Source organism: Capsicum annuum, chromosome 5 (genome assembly GCF_002878395.1).
Source record: "Capsicum annuum cultivar UCD-10X-F1 chromosome 5, UCD10Xv1.1, whole genome shotgun sequence".
Taxonomy (NCBI): Eukaryota; Viridiplantae; Streptophyta; class Magnoliopsida; order Solanales; family Solanaceae; genus Capsicum; species Capsicum annuum.
The window spans coordinates 177,538,085-177,558,585 of record NC_061115.1 but is presented as its reverse complement, the minus strand read 5'-3'; the positions used below and the strand labels follow the sequence as shown (position 1 = coordinate 177,558,585).

The following is a 20,501-nucleotide window of genomic DNA, read 5'->3' as shown; positions in this document are numbered from 1 at the left end:
TCATAGATTTTTATGGTAAATTCTAGTGATTCTTGTCATACTTGATGTTGGATTCCCATATAAATAAGATAGAATAACAGAATGCTTTTATCTTTATTATGCTACATTATCAAGAGGAGTTAGAAGTTGAAAGAGAACCTAAGAAGAAGACATGATGTATCAAAAGATTAATATAGTTGGTGATGGAATGAGTGATATTTCTTAATTCTTAATTAGAGTTCTCGAGTAGAAGACTTGGAATACAAAAAACCTACTGAAAGCATTCATCCTGAAATATGAGTCCTCCAATACACGAATTTAGATTTAGTTGAACCCAAGTAAGAATGAACCAAAAGTCAAAAGAAGATGGAAGTATCAAAGGCTATTTGTGGAACTTGAAGATTTCAGTATGTTATTAAATAATAAGATGTTTGATTACAGCATCAAATTTGTACTGACACATTGTTAAATAATAATTTTATTTTTTTCTCGTTTCTGCAACTAATGAAAATATTGAGTTTAATTTAATTTATTTAAAGAGAAATATTAATATCCTAGCTGAGAGGGGGTTATTTCATAGGTTGTCTAGGGTACTTAGGGTTTGTTTGGGTATATGGTATAAGGATAATATTTATGGATAAAATTCTGGATTAATTTTATCTCACGTTTGATTTGAGATATCAGCAAATTCTAATATTATTTTTATCCTACTATTTATATTAAAATGATGAAATTATTATCCCATATAGAAGAATAATCCATCAAAAATCCTTACTTATCTCATCTGACACAACCAACAAGTCCACTTTTCTTAAAACAGAACTTTTTTTTTCTTCTAAAACTAATGTAGTATAATGGAAAGCAAATACTCACTTGCCCCTAGTATTTAGATCAAATCATACAATTTAATATTAGCAGTTAAAAATTAAAATGAAATGCATATAACTAATTAATTATGGTTAAGTGATAAATGTGTGTATAAAATACAAGTATCTTGAATCTATTGGTCTTGGTATTAACACAGTGAGCGAATAATTGTTTTCATTTTGATTTACAATTACTAAGATTAAATTGTTTGATTTTATGTAAATATCTAAATAATTTAATTACTTTGGACCACATTTATAATTACTTCCTATCGACCCATTCTCAAATTAATATATTAATAAATGCAATTCATACCATGCTTATCCTTCTACTTCAGGAGGGCCCTCGTGAGTGATGGGTTTTGAGTATGTTCCATTAAATCAATTTCATTGAATCGGTTAGATATTAAAATATGGTGTGTGGAAAATATTATAAAATTCTAGTGGACACAAAAAAAACGCTATTTTCGGAACATATGAAATATAATAAATACTATATTTTTTGGAACATATGAAGTATAATAACGCAATTTTGGAACATTTTGGAAAACAAAATGATATATAACTTGAAACTTTAGAATATATAACGCAAAAGATTGTTGAATTGGTCGTTTTCTATACCCAGTCATTGAACTGAAGTAACGTGTCGTACGATACATCAATCGTGCTATAAGCGGACAATTTCGAAGAAATAATAAAATGAAGTCACCGCAAAGGTTCTCAGTATGATAATTGTTTTTGGCTTCGAATTAGTGAAGATAGACTATGTTTATTCTATGAAGTTGCATTATTTAATTTGAAGCATTTGAACTAAAAGAATCGTGTACTAAAAGAACTCGCTCTGTGCTATTTGTATTTGTTTAAATTTGTTAAAACAATAATTTATCTAGCATAATTTCACAAGTGAGCTAGGTCTGGAGAAGATAATGTGTACGCATCCTATCCCTAAAAGGTAGAGAAGCCATTTTTGATAGAATTTTGGCTCAAGTAAACACACTACAAAGCAGTTTGAAAAAAGAAATAACGGAAGCAAAGAAGTCAAGATAAAATACTAAAAAAAGCGTGACAACGAATACTGAAAAAGAAACAATCACTATCTCACAAAATAATACAATAATTAATTTTTTTAATATTGTCTGCCCACACACCAGTCGTTACCCATGGACTGTTAAGCGTTGTCTATTCATTCCAACGTTTTTTATACTCATTATAATTACATTGTGCATGTCCTTCAAATGAACTGCTCTTTAATTGTTCCCTTTCAAATGAACTAGTCTTAAGTTTGCCTTTAACAACCGAACTTATGCCTAACATGGCACAAGCTAAGCCCTTTAAAAGCGAGGAACATAACTAACGAGATATTATAATATGAAAAATATATATACTTTGCCCCAAAAGTTTTTGCCTCGAGGCAAAAATTGAAAAAAAAAAAACACAAAATAGGGGCAAAAGATCCTTGCAAGTATACACAAAATTCAAATCTTTTATGACATTTTTGTTGGGTTCAAGTTAAAAGTGTGAATGGAAAATGGAGGGAAGTAGTGAAGGGAAAGTGAAAACACACTTAAATGGAAAGTATACTTACAATAAGGAAAGTCTACTAATTCTCCCACATTGGTGGGAGAAAGGAACTTTCATGTGTTCTTATTAAGAAATACAAACTCAACATGGATAGTGAGGCAAGAACCAAGAGTTGCCTCGCGTCGTCGCTCGGCTAGGATTTGGATTTCGATTTGGCAAATGATCGATTGTTCTCCCACATCGGTGGGAGAAAGTATCTTGCATGTGTTCTTATTTAAGAAACACAAACTCCATATGAATAGTGAGGCAAGAACCAAGAGGTGCCTCGCGCCGTTGTCGCTCGATCGGCTCGGATTTGGATTTGGCAAATGATCGATCGTTCATGTGTTCTTATTTAAGAAACACAAAACTCCATATGGATAGTGAAGCAAGAACCAAGAGGTGTCTCGCGCCGTTATCGCTCGATCGGCTCGGATTTGGATTTGGCAAATGATCGATCGTTCATGTGTTCTTATTAAGAAATACAAACTCCACATGGATAGTGAGGCAAGAACCAAGAGGTGCCTCACGTCGTCGCTCGGCTCGGATTTGGATTTGGATTTGGCAAATGATCGATTGATGAGATTGACTTTTTAGACAAAATTTATTCGAAACATAGTCCGAAAATCCAAGGAGAAAAAATTGTTCCTCCATGCGAAATACTGCCTCGAAAGGGATGCAACTCTTCGAGGAAATGACACACTATTTCGGAAAAAGCGATGACTATTCAGAAAAAGACGCAATGATTCGAATGGACAGACATGACTGTTCCAAAGGATACACCTTTCCGAATGAACCATTGCCTCCTTTCCGAAGGGGCACTTCATGGCTATATAAACCTGCATTTTTTCCACAGGTTTAAGACGAATTTTTCTACACTTGAAAAAACATTTCTTTGCTTCTAAAATACTCCATGTGATCATCTCCCGTCGAGTGAGTTAATGCTAAACATTGCTTCACTGAGTTATTATGAAATATCTTATGTTTTCACAGTTGTTCCACTAATATTTTCATGTGAAGGATATTTTAGATAACAATTTTGATACTTGTGTAGACAATTGAACTATAAAAGTTGATGAATAGCTTAGGCTTTTCAAAATGTAAGTTGCTTTAATGTGGTCCTTATGCTTTATTTGAGGGGTGGGGGTCTCCCACCAGATGTTTGGTCCTTATGCGTTATGTAAGGCCAATTAACACGGGAAACAATCGTTACCAGATTTTTTTCCCATACCAGAGCACAATCCGAAGACCTCTTTGATCAAAATGATTGAGACGGCCAAAAAAGTTGATACTCTTGACCAAAATATGAGGCAGTGACAGTTTTCCACTCATTAATTTGAATACAACAATCACATTTTCTTGCCAAAAACCCTACCAAAATCACATGAACATCATGAAACAAGCTAGAGTCCTAAGATATCGGTCCTAGATAAAAAGTTGGCAACAGTACTTTATTGCTCCTAGTTTTGGTTTGACAACAATATCTCACAAACTTTGTGAGTGACGTCCAAATGGATGTCGAACATGTCCTGATATCCTGTTGTAATGGTCCTCTTTGTGCACTCACAAGGATTTAGCCAATCGGTTCAAATATTCATGATCAAGAAGTACTGAATTTTCTTTCGCATAAAAATTTGGAATGCGACAATGAAAAATCTTTTCAAGCATAATCAATCAGGTTCATTACTTTGCTTGGCTTTCCAGCATTGGAAGGGATCATGTTTCACTGTGCAGACACTCTCGAAGAAGGTTTTAAACATGAACTAACTTCGATTCTAGTATACTGAATTTAGAAGGTGGAATGACCTGGGAGATACTTCGATTCTGTTGAACCCTTCTACTCACTTAGACTAGTTGAAACACAACTCTTTAAACCTCTCTGATCGAACTTAAGTGGTATTAAGACGGCTAAGTTCACAAACAAGTGCATATAATATTTACATTTAGAAATTATAACAGAAACAATAATAAACTTTTAAAAAAATAAATATGAAGCTTCGGTTGTATTGTATCCGAAATCGAGTTGTTTTGTTTCTTTTCTCAAAAGCCCTAATCCTTCTTTTTTTTACCCCAATAATGGAATCTGAATAGTGGGTGAAGTGTGTGTTGTAAAACTGTTGGGAAATATTGAGGTATTCTAGTGGTGGTTTAATGGCATCAATGGAGGACAGTAGCTTACAGTTATGGACGGAATGGAGATAAATGGCCAAGTATATAGATAATGAGAGAGTAAAGTGAAAAAAATAAATTGAAAACTTTAAACTGAAGTAAAATATGTAAGTGATATGTCAATTTCATTGTCCATTTGAGGTACACAGGAAGTCAAAGGCGTTTAAACTTTAAAGACCTGTTTGACCATGAAAATCATAATTTTTCAGAGTTAAAATTGTGTTTGACCATGAATATAATTTTAAATTTTGTGACAGAAATAAAAGTGAAAAAAGTAAAAACAAATTTTACTTGTTTTCACTTTTCCAAATACAATTTGAAATTCTCATGGCCAAACACATACTATTTTCACTAAAGTAAAATAATTTTTCAAAAAAATAAATAATTTTCATAACCAAACGGCTACTAAATGGTGTTTCAATGAGTGTAAGAATTCGTTCGGTAAGTCATGAGCAGAAAGGTCCAACTAACAACGTTCTATCATACAAATGAGAAGCGTAATAGTACAACACTAATATGGCAAAAACATCACTCTGGATCAAATAAGTTGCAATCTGTTCAATGGAGAGACAATCTGCAACATGATGACCAATTGCACAGAGTTGCAAGTTCTTGACTTAGGAGACAATCACCTCAATGACACATTCCCCATGTGGTTGGGAAGAACTCTACCAGAGCTGCAAGTTTTAAGCTTGAGATCAAATAAATTGTATGAATCCATTACAACTTGAAGAAGTGGAAACATGTTTGCCCAACTTTAAACCGTAGATCTCTGTTACAATGTCTTCTCGAGAAACTTACCGACGAGTTTGTTTCAACATTTGAAAGTCATGAGGTCAACTGATTAAACAATGAAGTCATTAAAGTATCTTAAAGAAGGATATTAGCAAAATTGGATAACAATTGTAATTTTGACTGTTTACACCAATATTGAACTTGTAAGTAACAAATTTGAGGGCATATTCCAAGCATTATGGGAGATCTCATTGCACTTCACGTGTTGAACTTATCTCATAATGAGTTGCAAGGTTATATACCATCATCACTAGAGATTTAACCTCAATTTGAGTTTCTGAGTGTTGATAGTGTATGACCTTACAATTCAGTATGAAATAAATTCAACACGAGAAATACAAGAGACCTCCCATAATATTTGAAATTTGCCCCAAATCTGGTACTTCAAAGATCAATAATGGTGTAAACCGTCAAAAATTCTAATAAGTTCAAGCTCCCCTCTCTTGATTGCAATTGTTGTCCAATCTTGGTGATATCCGTCTCCTTGTTTGATCAATTGACCTCATAGCTTTCAAATTAAAACAAACTAATAAGGTAAGTTTGTCGAGAAGACAATGTAAGATAGATCTACAATTCAAAGTTGTGAAAACACGTTTTCAATTCTTGAAGTTCTAACGGATCTTATACAATTTATTAGATCTCAAGCTTAGAACTTGCAGCTATGACAGAGTTCTCAACCAACCACATGGGGAATGTGTCATCTAGGTGATTGTCTCCTAAATCAAAACATGCAACTCTTTGCAATTGGCCTTCATTTTGAGGATAGACATTTGGTATTTAGGACAGTTATACCAAAAATAGAAGTGTAAAAATAATTCTATATCCTACATTCCCATTAGCACACCCCCACCCCCTCCACCCTTCCAGAACAACAAAATGAACCCCCCCCCCCCCCCAAATAAGCTTTTGCTATGGTCAAAGTGTTCAGCGACTTCCACGTTGTTTGCTCCTCAAAGAATTCTAAATATCACTAAGAAACAAGACTCAAAACCTTGATGATTTTCACTTCAGACGGCTTTTGGGTTTTACTTCTGCTAGTGTGAGATTTTCAGGTCTCCTGAACCATCCTAATGAACCTGCGAGACAAAATTTTGCACCGTTGACATCTTGGGCATTATTGTGATACAGGAACTTGCTAGCAAAGGGAGCCAAGTAAAATGTTCCTATCCGAGCATAAATACCTGAACAAATCTCTGAATCAGACTGCACTTGTAGCAGTTTGGATACATGTGCCTCTTAAAAGCCAAACTCCAGTTCTGCTCGCTTCAGCACCGTTGTCACCCTAACAAAAAATTCTGGTTCTTCTTCCTTTATATCTTCCAATGACCTTGACTCGTGTTCGTCAGCCTTTAACCAGAGAATAGGAAAAGAAGACCATTACAGTTGATAATGCAGTAAAAATTACGATAGTTTCATTAAACATCAAGCACCTCCTTTGTGTATCCAGTTTCACAAGTCATTATGTGGGAGAAGTAATAGAAGTTCAGACAATTACTTCATGACGTCAGCATCTTGAATGGTTTAGTCTACTTACAGTTGCAGCGAATATGAACCAAGAAACATACCTCCTTGAATCTTAGCAGGATTAGATTTGAAACTGAGGCTGGCTTTGTATTATCCCACCTAAAAGGATGTCAAAGAAAGCAATACACTATGAGTTGAGAGGGGAAAGTTACAGACATTGCTAAACATAATAGTTACAAAATGATGCTTGAGAAATTATCTTCAACGACGGAGCATCTGGAAATAAAATAGTAATCATGAACTTTATAGGGTGAAAGTGTCATCCTTCTACATAAGATACAAGCAAGAATAGCAACTTCAAGCAAAAAAATAGCAATATGCATAGACATGTATGGTTGAGTGGATAACATTTGTCGAATATATTTTGCAGTCTACTTACCAGTATACATCTTGTATTCAGGCGAGTGAAAAATCATTATTAGTTAGTCGTGAAACAAAAAGAAAAAACAGTATGTGACAATCTTATAAAAGAAAATGGATTCCAGCACATCAATAGAAGAAATTGGCAAATTATATCCTCCATAATCATGAATCATATTTCACAGAAAGAAATAGTGACAAGGCATATAGATGATTGGATGTCTTTTTTTTTTTAGAGAAACATAGTGTTTCTACTTTCTACTTTTGGTGTAAAACTTGTATACGTGGTTTCACTACCCCAAATCATCAATAAACATCTATATATAATATAAAGGAAGGTCATAGAGAAGGTGATGTGGCACCTCTCTATGACCTTCAATGACATTTATCTTTTTTCTCATTTTTTTGAGCTTTGATCTTAATTTATTTGATAAAAAGATTTAACATATACATGAGTTTTTACTATAAGATTCATATAAATGCAAAATAAATAGCAATTAGAGTTGTGAGGAATTATGAAGGGAATTAAGTATTGTGGTAAATGAGTATAGTGAAGAGTCATAGCACGACATGGATCCAATCAATTCCTTCTGTTTTTGGGAGATGAGAAGATCAAGTGATTTGTCAAGTACTATATAATAATATATGGCCAGAACTGATTTTAGATACTCAAATATATGAATACAAAAGACATATTACAGGTAGGCTGCTATAACCTTTTGTCATCTACCTGTGGAAGGGTTTTATGGCTTTAGTACATATTTTCTTAGCTTCCATGGAGGTTTCTTGGTATGTATTGTATTTAACTACTACTATGAGGCTTACATAAAGAATATTAATGTGGCTATAACTTAATTTTTCTTGTGATTAGGGGTGGCAAAATGGATAAATTATATGGCTATCCGTCCGTTTTATCTATGTTAAATGAGTTGGGTATTTATTTATATCATACTATATACTAATTTATTTATATAGTATGATATAAATAAATATAAAATACAACAAAAAAATAAGAGAAAAAAATATTTAAAAAAATGACAAAAAAGAATAAACGAACAAAGCAAAATGAAAAAGAAAATACAAAAAAAGGGGAAAATGACAAAAAAAATGTAACAAAATGAAAAAAAATAAAGAAAAAACAAAAAATGGAAAAAAAATGGAAAAGAAAAAATGAGAACAAAAAAGAAAAAAAAAAGGAAAAGGAAAAAAGAAAAAAAAGAGAAGAAAAAATAGCTGGAAAAGAAAAAAAAAAAAAAAGAGAAAAAGAGAAAGTTAAGGGAGAAATAAAAGAGAGGTTATGGAGTGTATTTAATTAGCAAGAGAGCCTATGGATTGTAATTAATCAAAACTTAGGCTAAACTTAATAATTAAAAATTTATGTTTGCCAAGTCATGTAGCTTTTTTTGTAATATAAGAATACTTTTGTTTTTACATAATAAGAACTAACGGATAATATGGATATCCATATTATCCATAATCAAATATGAGTTGGGTTGGATATTTTATCCATTTTTCACATGACCCACTTTTAACCCGCCCATATCCGACTCAACCCGCCCATTTGCCACCCCTACTTGTGATGAATGAATGCATTTTATATGTATGTCTAATCTGAGAAGGGTATTGCAGGCACTATTTCACAAAGAACAACATCAACAAATAAAAAATTCATAGGTATTTATTTATTATATTTGCTCACAAAGTGTCATTTGTCTTCTAATTTTTTTGAAATGAACATATAAAAAATGATTTTAATTAAGAAGTTATTGAAGTAATAGCCTAAACATAGTGAAGTGAGGATTTTTCACTCTACTCCTTTCTATTAGCAAAAGTGATGGATTGTGTAATTTGCTATGAAATAGAACAAATCTTTTGAATGAATAGGTTCTCCGATATTTTTTTCTGATGTTTGAATTTAGTTATACATTAGAATTTTTTGAAATTAAGATTATATAGCTTACACGTGTTTAAGTTTTTTATTTACTTAGAAAAATGAATTTTGCGTGAGCTTTTGTTTCAATATTTAAAAGTGATATTTTCTCAAATAATAATTTTCTCTCATTTATCCATTTATCTTATGCATTATTTTGAAAATCAAAAAAATTATAAACACAAGAAGACATAAAAGAAAGGTGGTACAATGGTTTTATATAATATAGAGATACATCCTTTTTTATATTTATATTCTTGAAATTAATATTATTTCATAAAATTACAAAAATATTACAATAATACATATAAAATGTATGTTGTCTTGGGTTTTTCAATATAATTTCTCATATAGTGTATTTTTTTCCTTAATTGAATTATTTAACCGTATTGATATCATGTTGTAGGTATGATAAGCAAGAATATTATCCTACTTTAGTTGCGGAATAAGGTACCAAAATTAATTTCAATATACATTATCATACTTATTTATTCATAGATTAGGAAATATATAGACGGATAAAGTTCCTGAGAAAAAGTATGATATATGTTATAGGTTCAAAGCTTTATATTTCATATATATAAAAATAAGAAAAATAATCAATTTTGAGAATTTAAGCTATATCTAATAATAAAAGCTAAATATAAGAGAGATGAGATAGTATCTCTTAAATTTTTATTTTATTTTTGCATTTTTCTTTCATTTCCTCTATATTAATCTGTTATAATGGATTAAAAAAAGTCTCATGAAATAAATATTCCTTGCAATAAAATTCACGCATCAATAATTGAAATCTGTGCAATAAAAGCCTAATAAGTCTTAATTCTTTTTATTACAAGTCTTTTATATTTCTTATTGAAAGTCATTAAAAGTAAATTATTTTGTGTACTGTTACTTGCTCAGAGGTAGAGGTATGGACTGCGTACATCTTACCCCCCCAGACCCCACTAAGTGGGAATACACTGGGTTTGTTGTTGTTGTTGTACTGTTACTTGCTCACATCATTATAGAAATTGATATGTGAAGGTTAACATAAAAATATTAGTTCATCACTATTTCACGGTTAATCCCAACAAAATGGTAAGTTACAAAATCATTCTTTTTTACATCCATAATCTCTAATAATTATTTGAAAATTTTAAGACACCTTATCGTATTCCTTCAATTTGCCTATATAAAATCATATAACTTTGTCTCACGGGACTCATTCCTTTCATTTTATAGTTCAAGTAGTGATATCTGCTATATTTACTGTACTATTATGTTTTCATATGACTTGAAAACTAAGACTCTTGAATGGCGATTGGCTTGTGATAAATTTTGGCTAGAGCTCAAAAAATTATGATTTATGAAATATTTCATAAAACATGTGAAGAAGAGGAAAGAATAGAGTCAAGAAAGTTCACGATGTCATGAAACTAAGGCAAGATATGCCAAGAAGAAATTAAGAAATTATAACAATTTTTGCGCCAAACTATAGAAAACATTTTTCCTATTATATTTATGTTTCTCTCGGCACTTATGCAAATTAAATATGTTTTCAATTTTGATTGAGTTCACTCTCTCATTAATAAAGCCATACCTAAATTTTTTTTGGCTTTAGCATCTTTTAATAAGTTAATACTCGAACAAATGAAAATCATTCTTATAAATATTGTGGTAGAGTGATACTCTCTTTCATCGTTAATTAAAGGTTTCACGTTTGAGCCTTAAGTATTTAAGAATCGATAATGAAGAGTTGTGGAGATAATCGGCTTATATAAATTTATCTTTTAAATGTTACAAGTTTTGTTGTCTCCTTTATGACCGACCGCGCGAAGCGCGGCTATGTTGACTAGTTACATTATCAAAGAGAAAAAAATTATAAGTCTTTTTTATCATAGTTGAAAAGCTCTCATGTTTGCCTATCTCAGGCTCCGGAACTGATACTAAAGAGCATACATGTTCATTCCATCATATTAGGCTTAGCATACATACCTCACAAGCATCAACTCATTCACCGAACGCCACATTGCACGCCCTACATCTTTAATAGATAGGTCCCTTGCACTTCTCCCATGCCACAACTCTTTGGCAATGTACATAACTTCCTCAACATCCACCTTAAAGAGTGATAAAGCAGGGATGAAAATGTGTTTCACAATTCTGACCAGCAAAGACCGATATAGTATGCAAAAGAAATTGAAAAATGAATATTTCTTTTGACCGAGGCAAAACTACTAAGAAGAACTCAGTATATTCAGACGTTCCATCCAACTGTTGCTCATATTTTGGCAAGATAAACTCAGCACTTCATTTATATAATTGATGTTGTACAATAGCAACAAGCTATATTTTATACACTCAATGGGAAAATATTTTCTTTGGCCATTATAAAGGAAGATCATGGCACTTTCAAATTCATCACCAATGTTGAACTACAATTATTTAGGAAATGTTGCTATTATCATGAACGTGTGGGAACCCACTGGAAATGTTGTTGATGTTGTTTGCTATCATCATCAGGGTCAAGAAAGGATACCTAAGGACAATTAAGATTACCGCAAATAATAGTTAACCCACTACAGACACCTTCATCACTACCTTAAGAACTTCAATCATTTCTTTTTTCTTTTTTTTTTTTGAAATTGGTAACGTAAGAACTTCGATCATTTCATACAACTAGATCTTACACTTCTTTTATTAACTGCTATAGGGTGATATATTAACATACAAGAGGCACCAGGTCGGTGCAGAAGTCCAGATAAACTCTATAGGCACATTGTTTCTGCTCTCCCTCAAATAATTACACTTTCAGTTTGAACCTTCCGCTGTTAGAATAGAATGAGCCTTGATATATGTGTCTAGATTCAAAGAAGCATATACACACTCCTTTGGGTAATTTCAAGTTCTCTTAAGAAAGCGGGATGGAACTACCACCAAACAATAAAGGAAACAAGACCAGCTCAAGTGGAAGTTGAGAAGATCCACTGCTACAGGCAGCTTACGTTCATATGAGAGCTAGTGCCTGATATGATCTATAATGTTCCCTTACTAGGTCAGGGGTGGGGGAGGGGATAATTTAAAAAAGATATGCCACTGCCACTGTATTAGACAATCCATAACACGTGCGAGCGTTGCCTACTCAATTAAAAGAAAATAGATTTGGCACACCGTCATATTCAGCACACACCGCCCAGGACCCAAAAAATATTATTTTTAAGAAAACTATAGAAACTATAACTTCACATCCTTTAACATCATGTTCTGTTTCAATGCATCAGGTTGCAGGTTAATTCCTTTAAGAATGTCCCATGAGAATAAAAAGAAAAATCAGAGAATTAGCTATGCAGCTCCTAACTTGATGACTTTAAGCAAGCAAATAGAAAGTGCAAGATCAGGAGTTAGTACCTCCACTTGCATGGATGTGCCATATATCAACTCTTCATGTTCAATAAGGCGTTGATGGAGGATTTTGTAGTGATCCGTATCAAAGTTCACCACTGGTTCCATCTGGACTTGCAATCCAGCTAGTTGAGTCGCAACATAGGAAGCCATGACTTGCCCAAAAATTGCAGGTATAGTCCCCAGAACTGGAATGATGCGGACCCTAAATCCAGGCACAATCTGATATCCATATTGCAAATCTTAGAAAATGCTCAACAAAACAAGTAATTCTTTTCCAGATTAAGAGACGAAAATTATCATTATGTAACGTATAGGAAAGAGAGTGACCTTTTTTTATGCAGTTTAAGGTTATATGAAATGTGCCAATTCTGGTAACTTCTTCATAGCAATTGCCAAATTTAGAAGCTCAAAAGGGTTAATTTTCTTACTTGATAATCTGAAGGATTTTCTTCTTCTCCACTTGGCCCTTTAAAGGGAAGCAGCTTTGCCTTGGGTTTCTCTAGAGAAAATACCACAGGAATGCCACCATCAATACCATGATCTTTTCTCAGACGATGTCTTACCTGCTCAATTATTTTCAAGTAATTCAGCTCAAAGAAAATAAGAGAAATGGACAGCACTGAAAACAATATTTCTAATTAGACATCAATGCAACACACCCACTAGATTTGAAATCATGTAGTATATTTATAGTAAAAATCACTAGATTTGCACCTACTTGCCTAAAACTATGGATTCACCTCATAAGAAAGAGGGTATATTTCAGCAACTGATTTGCCTACAACTGTTGAAGTTGGACATTTTTTTAACACAGGATTCACCTCTGTAAGAAAGAGGGAAGTTTTCGGCAATTGATGAAGTTAGAATCTTGTATTTTCATCATGGCTTTTTTTTACTCTTGTAATTTCCAAAACATATATTTGAAAAGTGCTTTTGTTGAGCAAAGGGTCAATCAGAAACAGCCTCTCTACCCCAACAAACGTACGGGTAAGGTCTGCTTACACCCTGCCCTCCCCAAACCTCATTTGTGGGATCACTATGTATGTTGTTGATATGCAGTCCAACTGTGATTCCTGAATATATCCAAGAATAATACACCAGTATTGAACTTATAACTCTTTCATTTTATGATAGAGTTGACTACACGATTAGAAAGTCATAAGATTCTAATGACATTACAGTAGACAGCATGTAGCCCAGGTTGAAAATGTGATATTAAGTTTTTTTAGTGCATCAGCTTCCACGCGAATGAAATATCAAGGTAGTCTGTTCTTACAGGCTTTAAGAATACATCCCAATATATGGAGAAGTAGTTGTATTACTGGAGAAATTCATGTCCTCAAACATAGAGTTGGAGAAGTGTTTTAGTGCTATCCAGTAAGCCAAGTGATTCCACACAATGCTCATTTAGCTTCAAAAATTTGGAAGATGGACAGTTCTCATCTCCAACCAAGAGAGTTTGAAGAAGTCATCATTATCTATATAATAATCTGATGGATAAAGTTGTGTCCCAGACTTGTATGGAGAGACAGCAGAGACAGTGAGCCATCAATTTTTACATTGCAAAATAACCGGACAGCTTTGGAGATTATTTTTATATTTAAGAGGAACATTATGGCGCATGCCTGGAAGAATTTCAGAGGCTCTTCGTAGCTGAGAACGGGCTGGATTACAGGCTAAGTGCAGAAGCTGATGGAGGATTGTTCCTGCAAGCATCTGGTGGACAATTTGGAAGAAAGAAACAATAGGTGTATTGAGAATATAGAAAATGGTATATAGCAGATTAAGCTAAACTTCACTTTGATCCTGTGTCTTTGATTTAATCAGATCTTCACTAATGATCTTGTTTCTATTATTGATGTTTTAGACTCATTATAGATATAGGATCACGGCCTTTTTTCTTGATAGGCTTCATGTAGATTTGGTTGTAGTACAACCTTCGTACAGATACCAGCTTCAAAAAAAAATACGGTGGATAAAGGAAGTCGGTGCTCATTTCAATAAAAAATTTGAACCAGTAATAGAATGTGGAGCTAAAAATCTGAAAATTACAGATCGAGATAGAGGATCATTGGTAGACTCTCTTAAGTCAGCCACACGAATTCTTGTTGGATCAGCCCTTGCGCCAGCTCCAGTTGCAGATAAAACTTTCAAACCTCTTCGAACACATGCAGCAAGAAGTGCCACCTACAAAGTATAACATAGCAAAAGTTCCTAACTGAAAGATTAAAAAGGTGTTGCATAGAACCATAACTAATTACAAACAAAAACTAAAATAACTACGCCCTTAATTTAATAATTCCATTGAAATCTTTAGCATACTATGCATCACGCAATTGTTATCTCAAATACTTACCAAGACAGAAGAGAAAGATACTAACCATTTGTATAGTAAACTGCATAAACTAATACTCATAAGTGACAAGCTCTTAGGTCATTTTCCATGAATTCATAATGAAGACAGTGTAAAAAGAATTTTCTGGTTCAATGGGATCATATGATTTAATCCAAATAACATCAGTAATGGGACAGCTATAATTACAAAAAAAAAAAAAAATAAAAGGCTCCAACTGTTGCTGGACTCATTTGCGCTCTGGAAAATCATTGATAGAGAAGTTGCTCCCATAGAGAAAAGAACACTAAGATCAACCTTATTCATCTTATACAATGTTTAAAAGAAAAGCAGAGAACATGGAAAGAAAAATTTATCACCCCCTTCCACAAGGAGATAAAAGGGAGATGAAGACAAAAAGGGCAGTATGTTCTAGTTGGACCAAAAAACAAAAGAAAAGAAATCAAGGTAGCCTTAAAAAAGAGGCAATAAACCTGTAAAATGAGTCTTATTCAATTCAACATGCAGACCAAAGCTCATAATAGGCCACTAGGCCAGTAATGGTAAACTGTCTTCATAAAATTGTTTCCCTTTTCAGCTGAGATAAAGAAATTGCTAAATAAATGGAGCAGCAGCAACAAAGAGCGAAGGAACACATAAACAACCTACCTTTGTGTCGATGTTATCAATGCAATCAAGGACAAAGTCAGGATGGCCAGAGAGAATTTCTTCTTCAGATGATGAATCATATAACATAACTTTTGCATCTATATGGCACTCTGGGAAAATTGATAGGAAGTGCTTCTTAAGGCATAGGGCTTTCGAGATACCAACATCCTTTCTTGTGGCAACAGCATGTCTATTTAATGAGGAGACTGACACCTTCAACATTATTAGCAAACATCACATATTAAGACGCATAGAGGCAACATTTCTTTTACAAAACCTATATAACTAGCGCAAATCATGTCCACATACAACAACAGGAATGACCCTTAAATTGCATGGAAGAGAAACCATTCATTCTTCAGAGTTCAGACTCATCTCTCTTTCCCCCAAAGACGTCTCTTTTCTTCTCCTTTTTTATTATTTCTCAATAAAGTAAAGGATTTCATTAATAAAACATACGGTGAATGCGAGCAAATTCAAAATATAGCTGGGTCCAAAGACTTAAATTAATATGGTGATCACATACATTACAGCAGAATCTCCACAGAATAGCCAAATCAAATTACTATTAGATAGCAGTTAGCACAACCAACAACTTAGCTTTCAAATTTTAGTGATTAAAATTAAGGTTTAAAGGAATAGTATGATTTTCTATACCCTTTAATATCAGGCAATGCCAGCTTGTCCTACTCGCGATTAAGTCAAACTACAACAAAATGATTCTAGATATTTATTAAGATGCAGCGTCCTACTCTAAATGTTGAAGCACTTCAAATTTAATAACTAAGTACCTTATGCAACATCCCATGGATTCCAAATCTTCGTAATTTCCTTGCATTGCAAAATGCAAATTGGATGTATATTCAGACATCAAAATCATGTCTTAAACCAACATGAAGAATTCTATGAGAGAGCATAGCAGCTTAAAGGGAGCTAAGCAAAATATTCAATTAGATCCCGCGTCCATATAACTCCTAGAAATATCTAATTTTGTCCCAGTCCAGAAACATCAAAAGTGTAGAACACTTGTCCTTGATGGATAGCCTCCACATCAATATCAATGTCCATACTATATAGACCAACTTTAGCTGGAAAACGAAAAGGAACTATCTACACTAGCACAAGGAATACTCAACATCCACACCCCCCACCCCCACCCCCTTTTTTTCCTTTTCTTCCTAGTCATGCACAAATCAACAAGAAATCTACCTTTGAGGATCCAATGATTAGATATAATACCACAGAACATAATTTTTGGCCCAATTTTTCATAATTATTGTAATTATAGTATCCAAGTCCTTAATAGAATGTTAATAATCCATACTTGTAATTCATTAACAATATGTCACATCCTTAAATTTCAGGGTTGTAAAGAGGAAAGGAGTGTTGTAAAATGAAACAGGATAAAGGACAACTAAACGCATGGATAAGTCGAATAGTCGGTGACAAAAGAATATAACTGGCAAGAGATTACAACAGAGTAATATATATGTGAATCAATTGGCAATTAAAGACATACCTGATCGAAATCCACAAGAAGTAGCCTTCCAACCCCTGACCTCAGAAGCATGGATGCAGCATGACTTCCAACTCCTCCAAGACCAATTACCACAACATATGATGCAGTCACCTTCTGTTGGGCTTCAAGGCCAAAGAACTGTATATTCCTAAGAGGCCAGAAAAGATTACAAAAATAAGAGCAGAAATGCATGTGTCACCATCATCAACGGCCATTCGCGCAATGTTTCATATGGAAACACTGTACTTGCATAGATGTATATAACTATAAATGATCTGACTTGTTCGTCGAAGAATCCTTGGGTTAAGTTCAGCTTGTTTATTCATCATGCGTTTGATCTCGAGCTCTACTTTGAGATCACATGGTAAACAAGTCGAACTTCAGAAAAACGTTTGTTTCGATGGATAGTTTGTTTTATATTTTAGCTGTAAATATTTACATCAATTGAAATGATTATCTTTTTAGATCTATTATTTTCTAGAATCAAATGTAAGGATGAAAATAGACAATACGGTCAATTCTCAATACCCCAATATCTCCGTTTTCCCCTACTTCGCATATCATACACCTAAGGAGAACCAACGACTGAGAGAATGATGGTGAGGAAAATAAAAGGAAATGAACACTGCAAACACATAGTGGCCTCTGTTTTCAATTCTGAGAAAGGTTATTTCGTGCAATGTCTCATCATTTTTCTTTTCTTAATGAGGTTAAAGCAAAATCCCAAAACATGGCAAGGTCATTTTCTCTCGGTACATCGTGTATGATATAGATCTATTCTTCCTATCTTCTATGCAACAGAGATATAGGTATTTTTCAATGATACTTCACTTGTTCAATTTAGAAGAGACTGGAAAACTGTTCTCTATTGCTGCAACTGCCATTTATTTGGCTTGGTCACAACTAGTTTTCTTCCTTGTACTCCTTTCCTCATTAATAAAATCTTCTTTCTTTAATATAATTCAAAAGAAAAAGGAAAAGTTTGGGTTACCTGGTCAGTTGTTCAGAAATTACTTCATCAGTCAACGGGTTTGGAGTAGCCATTCCATTATACTTGGATCCAGGAAGCCCTGATGAGAGAATCAACGTTAAACCAAATTGAACAGAAATGTTAAACGAGACAAGCATAAATCTCTAAACCACAGAACAGAAATGTACCATTTGATTTTACTGCCTCGCTTATGTGCCCTTTTCCTATACTTCTGCAAAAGAAAGTTTACCGCTGTCAGGTTTCAACTCCCAGTTTCTAAAGTATAAAGACCATGTACAAGATAATTAGAATATGTTAAAAAGATTCTAGCTTCATTAGTTGCCGAAAGCTTCTCTTTTTCTTACAGAGGTGAATCAAGTGTTAAAAAGATTCTAACTTCATCAACAACGGGGTTTGGGAAGGGTGGCATGTAGGCAGACCTTACCAGTTACCCCAACCTTTGTGGGGTAGAGGCCGTTTCGGATAGAAACTCGGCTCAAGAAAGGAATATTTTCAAAAATATGTTTGAAAAAATACAAGAGTTAAAAAGCTACTATGAAAATACAAGATGCTAACTTCATCAGTTGCCGAAAACTTCCCTCTTTCTTAAAGACGCGGTCCAGTTTTAAAAAAGATTCTAGCTTCATCAGTTGGCGAAATAATCCCTCTCCCTACATACGCGAAATCAGAATTTAAACGATTCTAACTTCATTAGTTGCTCAGAACTTCTTTCTTTCTTACAGAGGTGAATCAAGTGTTAAAAAGACTCTTCACTTCATCAACGCCAACACACAGAGTATTGATCCCACAGGTGGGATCTGGGAAAGATGGGGTGTAGGCAGACCCTACCCCTACCTCTGTGGAGTAGAGAGGGGGTTTTCGATAGACACTCAGCTAAGAAAAGTGTTTTTCAAAAATATGTTTGGAAAATAGAAGAGTAAAAATTCAGTATGAAAATACAACATACTAACTTCATCAGTTGCCGTAAACTTCCCTCTTTCTTACAGAAGCAAATCCAGTGTTAAAAAGATACAAACTTCATCAGTTGCCCTAAACTTCCCTCTTTCTTACAGAAGCAAATCCAGTGTTAAAAAGATTCTAACTTCATCAGTTGCCAAAAAATTCCCTCTTTCTTACTAGACAAATCCAGAATTTTAAGCCACTAGGTACAAAGTACATCCAACACACATACTTCCAAACTGAAGTGTGGGTGTTTGTTTTTACTGTTGTCAATAAACACATAAAGAAAATGCAAGTAATAGAAAAATTGAAGAAACCAAAACACGAGAATTACTTGGAAAGAAGGTTGGAAAGAGCCAGAGTAGCAGCAGAACCCAATATAGCTCCACCTCCGATTAATGCTAAAATCTTGACTCTCTCATCCATCTTTGTTAAGCCACTTTGGTGGCCAAAGTTTTTTCTAGGTTAAAGCAGTGAAGAGAGAGAATGAAGGATTTTGGATATGAATAGGGTTATGTAAGGGAACTGGGGATGGCCATGAGAAGCCCAATTGGGCCCTAACAAATTGGGTGCAGAGATAAGCTGAAAAAAAAAAAAGTATTAAAACTAAAAAGAAGATTGTTGATGTGCTTGGTATTATTAAGCATATTTTTTTATTAAAATATTTAAAATATTCTTAAAACTGTTAACAATATAAAGTTAATTATTATTAATGTTTATTTCTAAAATAATTCAAAGTAAAATTAATATATATTTTAATTCAGTTTGAGTTTAAACTACTTTCTATATATATGTATTAATATTTTCATGAATGACTGTTAAATTTATGCGCTAAAAAACCCTTTGTTTTGGTTAAAAAAGTTTAAATCATCAAGCAAAATATATATGTTACTAATCATTATAATTACATTAATAGATAAATAGTTGGTCACAAATGATACTATTTATTTGATAGAATGACTCTTAATTGAAAAATATATTACTCGTTGATTGAGTAATGACTATATCATTATTAAAATATTGTTGAATACAAATGTTGCGTTGTGAAATATAGATGGATCATTCATTAATCGTTCATGAAATTGTATATCTTCGATGGGTATCTTCTATATCTAGATTGGTGAGTTATTTTTTTCTTAAAGAAATTCAAATGTTATACAATAATAATTGTTCAAATTTTTAAAAAATATATTAAATAAGGAGAATAATACATAAAAAATATATTTCATAAATTAGAACAGTGTAGTGAGTTGTGGTGAAAAAGAATGATATTTTAGGGCTACACAAGGGTAATCTTGAAATAAGTGAGAATTATAAGGGATAAAATATCTTTTTATTGATCAACTTATAATGGCTTATAAGCCAAATTTAAAATTGTCAAACACTCCAAAAATTAAAAAATGATTTAAAAGCCATATTGACCAACTTATAAGCTATCTTCCAAACGCCCTCTTACTCTATACGGCCAACGGGGCAAGTAA

At 33.3% G+C, this 20,501-nt stretch overlaps 1 protein-coding gene across 1 annotated transcript; it reads right to left on the bottom strand.

Annotated features, from left to right (window-relative positions):
* Positions 1–5,023: 5,023 nt before the first annotated feature.
* LOC107870962 (tRNA threonylcarbamoyladenosine dehydratase) lies at positions 5,024–19,584 on the bottom strand. The gene is made up of 12 exons (XM_016717682.2): positions 19,355–19,584; positions 18,249–18,292; positions 18,082–18,160; positions 17,091–17,238; positions 15,572–15,784; positions 14,623–14,757; positions 12,999–13,133; positions 12,574–12,789; positions 11,161–11,285; positions 6,935–6,992; positions 6,551–6,716; positions 5,024–6,445 (listed from the first exon to the last, which is right to left on the bottom strand). The coding sequence occupies exons 1-11, from the start codon at positions 19,444–19,446 to the stop codon at positions 6,606–6,608; spliced, it is 1,356 nt and encodes a 451-aa protein (XP_016573168.1). The 5' UTR covers positions 19,447–19,584; the 3' UTR covers positions 5,024–6,445; positions 6,551–6,605.
* Between the last annotated feature and the right edge of the window lie 917 nt (positions 19,585–20,501).